The 15,295-nt window shown below is 46.8% G+C and overlaps 1 protein-coding gene across 9 annotated transcripts in view; it reads right to left on the reverse strand.

The window, feature by feature from the left end:
- The window catches only part of MAP7D2 (MAP7 domain containing 2), a 123,761-nt gene that overhangs the window by 47,157 nt on the left and 61,309 nt on the right, over positions 1-15,295 (reverse strand). For all 9 annotated transcript variants that reach the window (XM_053580399.1, XM_053580400.1, XM_053580398.1 and 6 more), the window contains exons 2-3: positions 7,087-7,164; positions 5,776-5,939 (exon numbers count right to left, since the gene is read on the reverse strand). In XM_053580399.1, coding sequence (XP_053436374.1) covers positions 5,776-5,939; positions 7,087-7,164 — 242 coding nt within the window. The remainder of the gene's footprint in view (positions 1-5,775; positions 5,940-7,086; positions 7,165-15,295) is intronic.

Raw genomic sequence — 15,295 nt, forward strand, 5'->3', positions numbered from 1 at the left:
CTGCCGTCCACACCCAGTCCACCGAGCTGCTCCAAATCCCACCACCGGAGAGCCATTCCTTTGGCTCTTGAGTAGGCTGATGAAAATATAGCTATCCCTGAGAGAAAGACACAATCACTTTGTATCGCCCACTTTTAGAGAAATGATGCAGAAGAGGAGGTAAAGCTCCAAGGGAAGAGGATTTATGGAACCCCCCAAAGGCAGAATGGGGTGATTCAAACACGTCTAAAACAAAACTTGCCCACTGTACTCTTATTAGAGCAGTGTTTTTCAGCCTTTTGCATCTCATGGCACACTTGAACCGATAGTTAAACTGCGGCGCACTTAAATTATGTTGATCAAAAAAAAAAAAAAAGAGTTAAAAAAAAGAACATACTGGCTTGGCACTGGTAGCACAGTGGTTACAGCACCAGCCACATACACCGAGGCTGGCGGGTTCGAACCAAGCCTGGGCCAGCTAAACGACAATGACAACTGACACAAAAAATAGCCGGGCGTGGTGGGCGTCTGTAGTCTCAGCTACTTGGGAGGCCGAGGCAAGAGAATTGCTTAAGCCCAAGAGTTTGAGGTTGCTGTGAGCTGTGACACCACAGCACTCTACCAAGGGTGACATGGTGAGACTCTGTCTCAAAAAAAAGAAAAAAAAAAAAGAAAAAGAACATACTTACTGTGCTTTGAACTTCTTTCAAAAATAAATTAATGATCTTTAAAATTTTCGCAGCACACCTAACATCCTCTCATGGCATACCAGTTGAAAATGACTGTATTAGAGCTTAGTCCTGTATGGCTGAGTACTACTTCACGTTCATATGTACCTTTCTGTTCCTTCATGTGATGAAAAGATTTCTAATAGATTTGGAGTCAGGGTAAGGATTCAAGTCAAATCTCTGCCACCTTTTAGCCCTGTGATGTTGAGCTAGTCATCTCACATTCTTGGGCTTCAGTTTCCTGACCTATAAAATGAGGATGACCTCACCTATATCACCAGATCAGTCTAAATTTATGGGATAATGACTAGCATGTGGTAAGTCCTTAACCAATACTAACTGAATCTGAATTTGAAGAGGAAGTTTATTAACGGGACAGTTTGGACCAGTGGTTTTCAAACTTAAGGGTTCATGCGTCAGAGTCCCCTGAACAGTGTGTTAAAACACGTTGTTGGAGTTTATTCCCAGGGTTTCTGAGTCAGTAGGTGGGAGGCAGAGCCCACTAAGAATATGCATTTCTAACAAATTTCCAGGTGCTGCTGGTCTTGGGACCTCATAGTGAGAGCCGTATCTCCTTAAGCATGAGAAAGTGAGCAAGAAACAGTCCTGAAGTCCCATCACATCAGAAAACCAGTATTAGTAAATATTAGAAGTGTATATTGCAGTTCCTGCCAAGTTCTGGTTCTCCCAAGTATCATCTGATTGTCACCAGAGGATGGGGAAAGAGCAAGGTAAATTCTTGTCCCTAGAACATCTCTATTGGGTGGAGCTTAGTGGAAAGAAGAAAGGAGAGAACCTTACCCTTGATCCCTTGGGCTCTGGCTTTACGTCTGCCTGGATGAACTTGGAGAAATGTGACCAAGATGTGCTCACTAAGCAATACAAAGAGCCTCCAGCAAGGCCCTACCCAGACACTATTACCCAGACAGCATGAGTAGAGGGTGGCTGCACCTTTTCCACTGCTCTTAATATATGTGTTCTGGGGATGACAATGCAAGGACAAGCCCCCAGTGACTCTCAGTAGGGCTCTGTAGGGGGGCCTTCTCTCTGCAAACAGATGTCCACATCTGGCCAGGAGGCTGTGTGGTTAGCATAGCACCTTGCCAGCCAATGCCCCAGGAAAACAGTCAACCCTCTACTGAGTGAAGTTCTTATTTAGGTGAATTGATATTTTTTGTTTTATTCTAAACCTGGTGGGTTTTGTTAGGTATCAAGAAATTAGAGTATGAGCTTTGATGTGTCAAAATAACTTAAAGAGATGAAGATACTCTTTGAAAAAAGCCTTTTCTGGTGGTGCCTGTGGCTCAAAGGAGTAGGGCGCTGGCCCCATATACCGGAGGTGGTGGGTTCAAACCTGGCCCTGGCCAAAAACTGCAAAAAAATAAAAATTAAAATAAAAAAAGCCTTTCCTGGTTACCTATTTAGCATGAGAAACACAGAGTGGGCTTCTCCAAATTCCATTTTCCAGGGTCACTAGTCAGGAATCCACACTTCCCTGAATGGAGAATGGGTGAGTACACTGTCTTATCAGTCCTAACTCAGGTGACAGGAATTTGTTCCAGCAGCTTAATTCTTGGGAGCTGTGTGGCATGTGAAGGTTGTAGAAACCCACCTTAAGGAGTAGGTGGCCTCCAGGAAGAGAATGAATTCAAGGTCAGGGTCTCAAGTAGATAATGGACCATCCTTCTCCCTGGTATGGGCCTGAGCAGCTTCCACTGCTGCCAACTCTTGAGACTACTGGGAGCCAGGACATTGAGAGTTGTTAGGCCTCTTATGAGCATCTAAATATCAGACCCAAGAGGCAGGACTAGCTGGGCAACACAAACACTTTCCAACAGGCCAGAGAAGCAAAATAGCTCACTTCTCAGGATGAACAATCTTCCGGCAGAGGCATTTTGCTGCTTGACAGATACAGAGCATGACAAAAAGAACCAAAATTTAACATTGAGAAGAGAATAATGTCCACTTTTAGGCAACAAGCAGGCAGCAGCCCTCCCAAAACTCTCCTCAAACCCTGGGGGTCAGCACAGAAGCTGTCCCTTGAAGAGAGGCTTCTGTGGGTAGCCTATCCCTCCTCTCTAAAGGTCCCCCCTGAGAATGCCAAGCAGGCCTCTGTACTGATGGAGAACCAACCCTGATGTGGTTAACAGGCCAGCCTACGTATGGCAAGTCCCTAAGCTACACGTGGGTCTCCCAGGACCCTGAGGGCAGGAGCAGGTGGCAGAGGAAGGCTGCTGCTTCCTTGGGTTGCTACCCAACCATTGGAGGCCCAGCTCCCAGCACTGCCCTGCAGTGTCCAGGGAGAAGAGGGAAGCGAGCTCAGCTTGTGCCAGTGCCTGAGAGGGTCAGGTGGTACTGCCCCACACATTAGGGGTGCAAGAAGTACACAAACAAATAGAAAATCATCTGGAAGGCAGCACCTGTGGCTCAAAGGAGTAGGGTGCTGGCCCTATATGCCGGAGGTGGCGGGTTCAAACCCAGCCCAGGCCAAAACTGCAAAATAAATAAATAAATAAATAAAAATAAAAATAAAAGAAAAAAGAAAATCATCTGGAAATGAAACTACTGAAGATTCTGCTGCATCAGGACCAACCTTCTGGTAGGACATTCCCTCATCTGCAAGAAGGGGGAGTCTGGTAATTTAACATGCCTCTAACACTGATGTTCTAAATAAAAAAAATCAGAGACAGGCTCAGTGCTGGCTACATACACCCAGGTTGGCGGGTTCGAGCCCACCCCGGGCCTGCTAAACAACAACGACAACCGCAATCAAGAAATGGCCGGGTGTTGTGATGGGCACCTGTTGTCCCAGCTGCTCGGGAGGCTGAGGCAAGAGAATCGCTTAGGCTCCAGGAGTTTGAGATTGCTGTGAGCTGTGACGGCACAGCACTCTACTGAGGGTGACATGGTTGGACTCTGCCTCAAAAAAAAAAAAAAAAATCAAAGACAGAAATTATCTCAAAAGCAGACCCTTGCACTCTGTAGGGTGTATCAGAGTCTGGGAAGTGTCCAACATGAGTTCACAGTGCCCCTTACTAGAAGCAGCAGCCACAAGCTTTCTCTTGAAGCAGCAAGCCCACAGGATGTCAGGAATCAAGAGAGAGAGACCAGGGAGCAAAAGGACAAGCTCTAAGTCATCAAAGTATAGAAGAGGGGAAGAAAATGGGTGAGCCCGGTGACTCATGACAAATACACAGGTTAGGAAAGGAGAAATCTCTCCTAAGTTACCAAAACAGCCTGTCACACTGTTTTTCTTAATCTACAGACTCTTTTCTTTCTTTTTTTTTTTTTTAAAGCTATGTTTTTTTTTTGTTGTTGTTTTTTATTTGTAGAGACAGAGTCTCACTTTATGGCCCTCGGTAGAGTGCCGTGGCCTCACACAGCTCACAGCAACCTCCAACTCCTGGGCTTAAGCGATTCTCCTGCCTCAGCCTCCCGAGCAGCTGGGACTACAGGCGCCCGCCACAACGCCCGGCTACTTTTTGGTTGCAGTTTGGCCGGGGTGGGGTTTGAACCCACCACCCTCGGTATATGGGGCCAGCACCCTACTGACTGAGCCACAGGCGCCGCCCTACAGACTCTTTTCAATAATCTCTTCTGGGTAGCTCCTTCTTGATCTCACCTCGGGCAAGGTCAGCTGAAGTAGCTCAGAGGAATCTAATATTTCTGAGCCATTACTCTGAGCTAGATGTTTCACTGGGAACTTCACAGAAGTCACCTTCCTGGGCGGCGCCTGTGGCTCAGTGAGTAGGGCACCAGCCCCATATGCTGAGGGTGGCAGGTTCAAACCCAGCCCCGGCCAAACTGCAACCAAAAAATAGCCGGGCGTTGTGGCGGGCGCCTGTAGTCCCAGCTGCTCGGGAGGCTGAGGCAAGAGAATCGCGTAAGCCCAAGAGTTAAGAGGTTGCTGTGAGCCGTGTGATGCCACGGCACTCTACCCGAGGGCGGTACAGTGAGACTCTGTCTCTACAAAAAAAAAAAAAAAAAAGAAGGCACCTTCCTGAATTCCTGTGACCATCTGTTTTAAGCTAAAGAGACCGAGGGATATATGGCCACCAGCTGCTTAGCAGTAAAGCTAGGATTTAACTAGGAGCAGATGAAGCCACAGAAATCAGACTGCAGCCAGCAATGGTGACCCATGGCTAAGACCCTTACATGGACCTTCCTTTGGTAAAAGGAATCATCATAAAAGAGTGATTCTTGGACAAAGATGGGTCTAATTGTGTATGTGCACGTGTGTGTTTGTATGTGTTCTTTAAATTAAAAAAGAGGAAGGGGTAAATACAGTGATACACTGTTCAAGGACTTAAAAAGTCCTGAACTTACATAAACATTTTTGTATCCTGTAGTGATGGAGATTAAGAAACCTCTATATTATTCATACTAAAAGATGAGTCATCATATCTTACAAATAAAAAAAGATCATCACCATCATCTGATATAAGGTAATGATTATATCCTTGAAATATAATTGTTAAGAAAATCTATAATCCAAATATGCTCTCTAAATATATATCCAAAGTTCCAAAGTTTGGTAATAAAGAACTCTGTAGAGGTAATTACATTCCATTTCTTCTTTTAAAAACTAACTGGAAAGAAAGGGCGATTAAAGCAAAGGACTACATTAAAATTTAAATATGCTAGCATCTTGGTATTTGAAGGTAGACTAATTTTTCCAGCAGTGACTCACAGGATCATGTTGTTCTTGAGTCTCACAGCTCTGGCTCTGGTGTTGCGTCTGCCCTGGAGACAGACTCCTTTCTGTAAACCTCAGATCCACATAACCCAGCCCCTAGCCACCACCCACCTCTCAGTCTTGATTTAGAGTCAGAAAGGGTAGACCTGGAAGAAGCCCTGCACACTGCCAAATCCAACTCCCTCACTTCAGAGACTAACAAATTGAGGCCCAGAGAAAATGAACACTGCGTTCAGTGGGTAAGTCTCTCTGTTCCTATGCCATGCTGCTGAGAGGCCCTGGAGAAAGGCAGGGAGGGATACCCAGGTGCCCTGGGCACTGAGCCCCATGGGAGCTACTCAGGTGGCAGGGGTGGGGACCCCCAGACCGCACCTCCTCCTCCCGCAGCTTCTGCCTCCTCTTCTCTTCCACAGCCGCCCTCTTCTGGTCCTCCCGTTGCCGCTGCTCTTCCAGTTTGCGCCATCGCTCCTCCATTTGCTTTTCGTATTGGAGCTTGGCTCTTTTCTCTTTCTCCAGGATCTGCTGTTCCCGGGCAGCTAGGGAAGGAAAGTAAGAGAGAGGTGTCATTACCAGAGCACCCCCATGACCTTTGGCGAACACCAAATCATAGAAGCAAGAATGGTAACCCCCAAAAAACCTGGTGGGGTTCTAGGATGCAGTGATGGAGATAAAGCATTCTGGAGCCTCTGTCACAAGCTGGGAGACCCTGGGCATGTTAACTATGCAAACTCTCTGCCTTGGTTTCCTCCTCTATGGAGTCAGGTGGACACATTTGTTGCATCAGAGTGTGGAGAAGATCTAGCCAATGCCCATAAAATATACAGTAAGCGCCTCTGCACGTGGGAGCTAGGATTGTTACCAAGTCAAACTTGGGCACAATGGCTAAGCCGTACTCTGGGCTGACAAAGGATGGTTGTGAGGGTGCATTCATTCCCAAAAAGGTTAACTGTACATGTACCACAGTTAGCTTTTGAGCTAGCTCAATGGGGCAAAACACACAAATAAGACTGGCCTTCTCCTCAAGATGTTTACCAAGGGGCCCTTAACTCCATCTGGCCAGGTCAGAAAAGGGTTACCCGGAGGAGGCAATGTCTGAAGCAACCAGCAGGAGACAGTCAAAGAGAAGAAAGGGAAAGCTCTTCATTGTTCTCAAGTCCACAGGGAAACCACTGTCTACCTACCTCACAGTACCCTGTGGACGACACTCTGGACTTATCTGTCTATACCCTGCAGGAGCTAAGATGGCCTTTGTCAACCGGGGTTTCCTGTCCTAACATCTAAAATGACTTAAGTGCCTATTTTTCTAATTTCTCCCAAGGATGGCCCTTCTAGAGGCCCAGGAGAGAACCTGAGAGAGTACACACAGTCGACACCTGAGAGCATCAGGACTTCCTCAGGTCAGGGACAGCAACTTTCTCTATCTTTGCGGTCATATCTGCAGCCCTAGCACAGTGCCTAGAACACAGCACAGGCTCACTGTTTGCTGAGTATGTGAATGAACCATCCTGAGAATTATATGGTATTTGTGACCTTTCTGGTGGAAGTGTAGGTTCAAACCCCAATTCTTCATCTAGCAATGTTCAAGTCCTTTTGCCATTCATTCGCAAATTTCTAAGGATCTTCAGAAAAGCCACCACCCTATCTGCACTCTCTTAGACCTAAACAGCCAAATTCACAACTTACCCAGACATTTATCTCTTTCTTCTCGTCTTTCTTTGGCCAATCTTTGTCTCTCATCTGATTTTAAAAATCCATCCATGCCTACGAGAGAGAAAACTAGATGATTTTTCAGTTCTTCACTCTTTCTCTACCTGCTGAATGCTAGAGGAACTGGGCAAGAGCCCCAAGTCTGGCTGCAGGCCCACATTATCCATCCCATCACTTCATCCAAAGGAGGTCCGATCTGTCACTCTCCACACACAGCCAGACCCCGACAGTGGAGGAGCAGTGGGCACAGCTTCCACACACACCTGCCAAGTGCTGTAGTAGTGCCAATGCCAACCCAGATTGCCAAGCCCTTCCCTTTCCCTAATCTTCCATCCCCAGGATGGGCCCTGGAGGCGTCCGAAAGTGCAGTAGGTGACAGAAGGGCCTGGGAGCAGTTGGAGAAGCCCACCAGGCCTCCCTCGGCCCAGCTCCCAGGCTGGGAGGGGGAGAAGCACCAAGGTATGAGACTTGGGATACTGATTGTCACACAGATACTGAGCATTTTGCTTTCTCAAAGGAGCCAATTGCTGAGGGACACATACGAGCTTCTCTGGTGAGCACTGTGAAGTACAACACCCAAGTTTGATTCTGGTACTGCCAAGTTTGTACCAATGTCAAGCTTATAGTATTTTAGAATCGTTCAAACATCTCTAACAAGTAAGATGAAACAAATGACAGCTCCCCCCAAAATGCCTGGGAAATGTCCCTGGAGCTCCATCTCCACTCAACCCCCAAAGGACACTAAAGGGCTCTCTAAATGAAAGATTAAACAGGCTGGGTGTGGTGGCTCATGCCTGTGATCCTAGCACTCCGAAAGGCTGAGGCGGGTGGATTACTTGAGCTCAGGAGTTTGGGACCAGCCCAAGCAAGAGCAAGACCCTGTCTCTAAAAAATAACCAGGTGTTGTGGCTGGCGCCTGTAGTCCCAGCTACTTGGGAGGCTGTGGCAGGAAGATTGCTTGAGCCCAGGAGTTTGAGGCTGCTGTGAGCTGTGATGACACCATGGCACTCTACCCAGGGTGAACGTGTGAGACTCTGTCTCAAAAAAAAAAAAAGAAAGAAAAGATAAATGGATCCTCGTGATGCTTTAGGATTAGAAAGAATTTATTCTGTCACAATTGGTTGTTCACAAGTATTATCTATATGCTTAAGCATACCATGCTGAAGAAATTGACTTTAGTGTTAATATAATCAGATCCACTTTCCCAGCACCTGGTCTTCCTCTCTGGGAGGATCACATGCTGACTTCATGATGTGCCTTGCTGCCATAGCAACTGCACTCATTCCAAGATGGTTCCTGCTGTGTCCAGGAGACACCCTGGAGGCTTAGTTTGCAGTGTAGGCAGGGGGAATGTAGATGACCTGACAAATGCTGGATAGTCAAGATTCTCCACATGTCTAGTTTTTCAGCTTGCATTGTGTATCGGCAATAGTAAAACCCATGAGAGAAGTACTAAAAAATCAACCTTGGACTACAAGTGTCATTCCCCCTGGTTGTATTTAGTCAACTCTTAATCATTACGATGCCACCAACAATATGAATATTGCAAGAATTTAAAGGCCTAACTTGGCTGGACATGGTAGCTCATGTCTATAACCCCAGCACTTTGAGAAGCTTAGGTGGCAGCATCACTTAAGGCCAGGGGTTTGAAACCAGCCTGGGCAACATAATGAGACCCCACTGTTAAAAAAAAATTAAAAAATTAGAGGGACATGGTGGCTTGTGCCCATAGTCCCAGCTACTTGGAAGGCTTTAGTGGGAGTATTGTTTGAGCCCAGGAGTTCAAGGCTGCGATGAGCTAAGAAAATACCACTGTGCTCCAGCCTTGGTGACTGAGTAAGACCTTGACTCTAAAAAGAATAAAATAAAATACAGGTTCAACTCCTCAGCTCATACCAGGCACCCCTCAATATGATTCCAAACTCTCTTCCCAACTTTACCTCAGTACTAGCCTTTCTCCCACAGAGCTTCTGGCTCATACTATCCCTCTATTCTACCCCTCCCCACACCTGTTTAAACTCTCGCCGACGTTCAAGTCCCCATGGCCCCCAGACCTGTGATGGCTTATGTTCCCATGCACATTGAGGAACCCTTATTTCACTCTCTGCTTTCCTACAGAGCTCTCCCTCCGTGAGTCTCTCCAGAGCCATGTGTGGCTGACACATCTCTGGGTCCACCCAGCTTGGGCCACCATTCCTCACATAGTGGCCCCAATGTGCACACACAATGCTCTGAGGCAGGCATGAAGTTAGCAGAAGAGGGGCAGGGAGAGAAAACCAGGTTTTTCCTTTCCCCAAACACTTTCAAGTTCTAGTTTCTAGCTCAAGAGTTTGATTAATCAGAATTAGTTCTGTGTGAAAAGAAAACTACAAAGAAAAGCCTAGGATGCCTGGACAGATGCTTCCACTAATGGCGACAGCAATTCTCCCATCCAGGCAGGACCTGAACCTTGTTCTGTACTGTCCTCACCACCCTAAGATGTTAACAGGCCTGCCCTATGTCTAAGGTAAGCCTGAGAACTCCTGGAAGTGTTCTCTGAACAGAGTGGAGAATGAGAAACTGAGAGGAAGGGCTGAGCACAGCTGAAACGGCTCACCTTACCTAGAGGCTTTACAGAGGGCGGCTAGTTCCCCAGACGTGCATGATTTTAGACTGCCCTCTCATGGGCACACTTAGAGTCACACCTTCCAATCCTTTCTTTCCAGAAAAGCTGTATCATGCTCACAGTCACCATCACCAGCCCCATCCTAACAGGAGATAACTTACTATGGACCAAGTACACTGCTGGACGTACTCGGCCGAGCCACCCTCAGACGATGTAGGCACTGTTACAATCCTTGTCTTACAGGTGTGGGAACAGAGGTGCAGAGAGGTTAATGTGTCCTACGTCACACTGTCAGAAAGTGGAGAAGCCAGATTCCAAGGCTGACTCCTGGACCCGCACTCTTTTTTTTTTTTTTTTGCAGTTTTTGGCCAGGGCTAGGTTTGAACCCTCCACCTCTGGCATATGGGACTGGTGCCCTACTCCTTTGATCCAAAGGTGCTGCCTTGGACCCACACTCTTATATTTATTTATTTATTTATTTATTGAGACAGAGCCTTAAGCTATCACCCTAGGTAGAGTACCATGGCATCACAGCTCACAGCAACCTCCAACTCCTGGGCTCAAGCAATTCTCTTGCCTCCGCCTCCCAAGTAGCTGGGACGACAGGCGCCGACCACACGCTCGGCTATTTTTTGGTTGTAGCCATTGTTGTTCGGTGGGCCCGAGCTGGATTCGAACCTGCCAGCTCAGGAGTATATGGTGGCTGGCGCCTTAACCGCTTAAGCCACAGGCCCCGAGCCTTGGACCTGCACTCTTAATCACTGCTTTCTTGTGCTGCTTCCCGTCAAAGGAAGAAACGTAACACCTTGATTTTGGTGCTGTGACCCAGTGAGGCACACAGGGAACAAAACCTAACCTAGTCCCAAGAATGAGCCTGCAAATCTGAACATTGGGAGTGCAGGTCTAACTCATTAGAGAAGGATGGAGCCAGCAGTACTATGAGCCCAGCACTGGCCCAGCTGGGCACAGATGTGGCAACTGCCCAAGCAGGCTAATTATTGGTTCCTCATCAAACTGATGGTTTAGAAATGTTCGCTCAACAACATTTTAGAGAGGCTGATGCTGGGTGGACAAAGGGCGATTGGCCAGAGGGCAGTGGGCAACTGCAGGTACCAAGAAATTCAGTTTCACTCCACTAAGGGGGGATGGTGGAGTGACTCTAATAGCCCAGCATGGGTAACTTGGAATCTCTGCATTGTCCATTTGGCAGCCACAATCCACACATGGCTATTTTTTTTTTTTTTTAATAGAGACAGAGTCTCACTTTATGGCCCTCTGTAGAGTGCCGTGGCCTCACACAGCTCACAGCAACCTCCAATTCCTGGGCTTAAGTGATTCTCTTGCCTCAGCCTCCCGAGCAGCTGGGACTACAGGCGCCCGCCACAACGCCCGGCTATTTTTTGGTTGCAGTTTGGCTGGGGCCGGGTTTGAACCTGCCACCCTCGGTATATGGGGCCGGCGCCTTACCGACTGAGCCACAGGCGCCGCCCACACATGGCTATTTCAATTTAATATAATCAAACCTCAATACAATTACAGGTTCAGTTCCTCAGTCACACTGGCACATTTCAGGCGTTCAGCCACACGTTCCTAGTGGCTGCCACCCTGCACAGCACTGAGTAAGGAGCCTGGCAGCTTCCTCCTGGGATTCTCTCATCTTTAGCTGCTCTGGGGCAGATGCAGACAAGGAAGATCTCAGAGTACAATGGGAGTTGAGGTATGCTGGGTGAGTGTGAATGAGGGTAGGGCTTCATCCCTTCCTCCACAAAGAATCTGCCTCTCTTGTCTGTCAAGCAAACATTTCTAGAACATCTCCTCAAAGAGAAGCCAAATAGTTAACTCACATCTCCAACTTCCACCTTGTAACCCTCCATCACTCCTGGAGGCTGCTGAGAAGTCCCTGAGCTCATCCTGAGGCAAGGAGATGAGCACCTCTAGCTGTTAGGGGTCATGGACTTGACCAGCTACTACCATTACCACAGCCCAGCCAGGTTTAAACCAGAGGAATCAAGGTAGATTATCCTGAACATTCACACCAGGAGACACCCTCTAAAGATGCAATATATCCAAAAGTTAATGATGAATTTGGTTCTAAAAGGGAAGCCTTTCTGTATGGCCTGAAATCCTAAAGTGTCTAGTTTTCCCATTCAATTGTCCTTTGTCCCATGTCCCTTACATATATGCACATATTATATTAAAAAAAAAAACCAAGGACCCAATTTTATCTTTGAACTCTGAGAACTGATAGAAACAAAACTATACTTTTGTGCTTGCCAGACTGGAGGGGTCAGGGGCAGGAGGGAAGGTGGATAAGACTATCATGAGGAGTCCTTGTGGGGATGAAAATGTTCCCCATCTTGACCACATCATCATCAAAATCCTGGTTGTGCTACAGTACCGTAGTTTCGCAACATGTCATCACCAGGGGAAACTGGGTGAAGGGTAGCTGGGCTCTCTCTGTAATATTTCTTATAACTGCATGTGAATTGACAATGACCTCAAAATAGAGCAGTTTAACTACAAAAAAAGGGGCCTAGTCCAAGTGTGAACCTCTCATAGGGCCCCAAAGACAAAGAGGGAGCAGGACACCTTCTCACAGGTGCCCTTCCCAGAAGGACCAGGCCCACTCTTGATGCAAAGTTTCCCAGGGCAACAGCCTCCAGGTAAATGAGCACCTCTGAAACAGAGACCTTTTCCTGGACAATTCATTCCTATAAGAAGTTAGAATAAAACAGGGCTCTTGAACAGCCAAACATCTATTTTATGTTACCGAACAGGATAAAATCTCATACTTTAATGATCTGCTCTTGCTTGGAAAACCTTACTGTTATCCTTGGGCTACAGCAACCCTTTTTAAAAAAACTAATTCTAGAAAGGAAGAGCAGAGAGAGGGAAGGAGGGAGTAGGGTGGGGCCTTGGTGTGTGCCACACCTTTTGGGGGCAAGACACGATTGCAAGAGGGATTTTGCCTAACAAACGCAATCAGTGTAACCTGGTTACTTGTACCCTCAATGAATCCCCAACAATAAAAAAAAAAAACTAATTCTAAAATGAATTTTATTAGCCTGAAGTACTGTCCTACTAGAATATTAATGAGCTCATATTAGTCAATTATTCATGGTACTGGTAATAAACATTATCGAAACACAAAGTTTTAAAGGGAGGCCAGCTATGTTTGACTCCTGTGGTGCATCTTACAAGGGTACATGTGAAACTTAGTAAATGTAGAATGTAAATGTCTTAACACAATAACTAAGAAAATGCCAGGAAGGCTATGTTAACCAGTGTGATGAAAATGTGTCAAACGGTTGGAGAAAAAAAAAAAAGAAAATGTGTCAAACGGTCTATAAAACCATGTATGGTGCCCCATGATTGAATTAATGTACACAGCTATGATTTAATAAAAAAATTAATTGCATTAAATCAATTTTTAAACCTTACCAATCACACATCTGTACTACTGTAATGTCCAGAAAAAAGAAAGGAAGCTAGGAATGAAGAGGTCATCTGATAGGAAGTCCAATGAGAGCCTCTCACCTCCTGTGGGGAGCCCTTCCTAATGCCCTCAGGGGAAGCCAGTGGCTGTCTGCTCTGCAGCTACTGACTGTTTCCCAGTGACTTGTTTGTACTGTGATGATGTTTAAGCACATGGAAACTACTGCTTCTCAGCTTTGCCTGCACAATGGAATCACCTGGGAAGCTTTAAAAATATGTGGATCCTGGGTACCCCTTTTTCTGCGACCCTTTAATACAGTTCCTCGTTGCTATAGCAACGAAAATAATTTTATGGTTGGGGGTCACCACAACATGAGGAACTGTATTAAAGGGTCATGGCATTAGGAAGGTTGAGAACCACTGCTTTAGAGTCTGATCTCTTCAGCATCAGATGTAGCCCAGGCATTGGTACTTGATTTTTTTTTTTTTTTTTTTTTTTTGTAGAGACAGAGTCTTACTTTGTCGCCCTCGGTAGAGTGCTGTGGCGTCACACGGCTCACAGCAACCTCCAACTCCTGGGCTTAGGTGAGTAGCTGGGACTACAGGCGCCCGCCACAACGCCCGGCTATTTTTTGTTGTTGTTGTTTTTGGCTGGGGCCGGGTCTGAACCCACCACCTCCTACTCCTTGAGCCACAGGAGCCCACCACAAAGCCCAGCTATTTTTTTTTTGTTGCAGTTTGGCTGGGGTCGGGTTTGAACCCACCACCCTTGGTATATGAGGCAGGCGCTCTACCCGCTGAGCCACAGGCGCCACCCAATATATTTTTTTTTAATTTCAGATTAACGTTGAGGGGCTTGGCACCGGTAGCACAGTGGTTATGGCTCCGGCCACATGCACCCAGGCTAGAGGGTTCGAACCTGGCCCAGGCCAGCTAAACAACAACTGCAACAACAAAAAAAAATCCGGGCATTGTGGCAGGCACCTATAGTCCCAGCTACTTGGGAGGCTGAGGGAAGAGAATCGCTTAAGCCTAAGTGTTAGAGGTTGCTATGTGCTGTGAGCTGTGATGCCATAGCACTCTACAGAGGGTGACATAGTGAGACTCTGTCTTTAAAAAAAAAAAAGAAAAGCAGCAGCAAATTAATGTGAGGGTACAAAGAACTATTTGTTAGGCAGAGTCCCTCTTGTAGTTGTGTCCCGCACCCAGGAGGTGTGCCTTGTACCCTTACACTGTGCCCCTTAGGTAGGAGCACACCAATACCCCTCCCTCCACCCCTCTCCCCTTCTTTTGTTCTCCTTCCCCTTAACTTGAATTGAATTGAGTTTTTCTCTGGTGCGGGCGTGTATTAGATCATCTACTGGCTTCATATTAGTGTTGAATACATTGCACACTTGCTTTTCCATTCTTGTGATACTTTACCAAGAAGAATGTGTTTCAACTCCATCCAGGTTAATACAAAAGATGTAAAGTTATTTTAAAAGCTCCCGATGTGATTCTACTGTGCAGCTATGCCTGAGAATAGTCCTAGCCCACTGTCCCTACACTTGAGCATGCATCAGAAACACCTGGAGGGTTTGTGAAACCAGATGGCTGGGCATCACCTTCAGAGTCTGCAGTTCTAACAAGCTCTCAGGTGAGGATGATGCTACTGGTCCAGGGCCTACATCTTGAGAACCGGTGTTCCAGACTATGCTGATTCTAGAGGGCAAGGCCCTCCCTGTGCCTTTGCTCTGTCCAGAGCCCAGCAAGAGTGGGCCCCAAGGCCTTGGTGTGTGTCACACTTTATGGGGGCAAGACATGACTGCAAGAGGGACTTTACCTAACAATTGCAATCAGTGTAACCTGGCTTATTGTACCCTCAATGAATCCCCAACAATTAAAAAAAAAAAAAGAGTGGGCCCCAAATCAGGCTGCAGAAGGAATGATCAGCCACCTGTCCCACATTCCCTCAGAGCCTTTACCTTCGCTAAGGTTATTACTGTTGCATCCACTATTACCTGGGCCTGTTCCTTTTTCTTTTTTGCAGTTTTTGGCCAGGGCTGGGTTTGAACCCACCACCTCCGGCATATGGGGCCAGTGCCCTACTCCTTTGAGCCACAGGCGCCGCCCAAACTTCTTTTTTTTTTTTCTTTTTTTGAGACA

This window comes from Nycticebus coucang, chromosome X (assembly GCF_027406575.1).
Source record: "Nycticebus coucang isolate mNycCou1 chromosome X, mNycCou1.pri, whole genome shotgun sequence".
In the NCBI taxonomy this organism is placed as follows: Eukaryota; Metazoa; Chordata; class Mammalia; order Primates; family Lorisidae; genus Nycticebus; species Nycticebus coucang.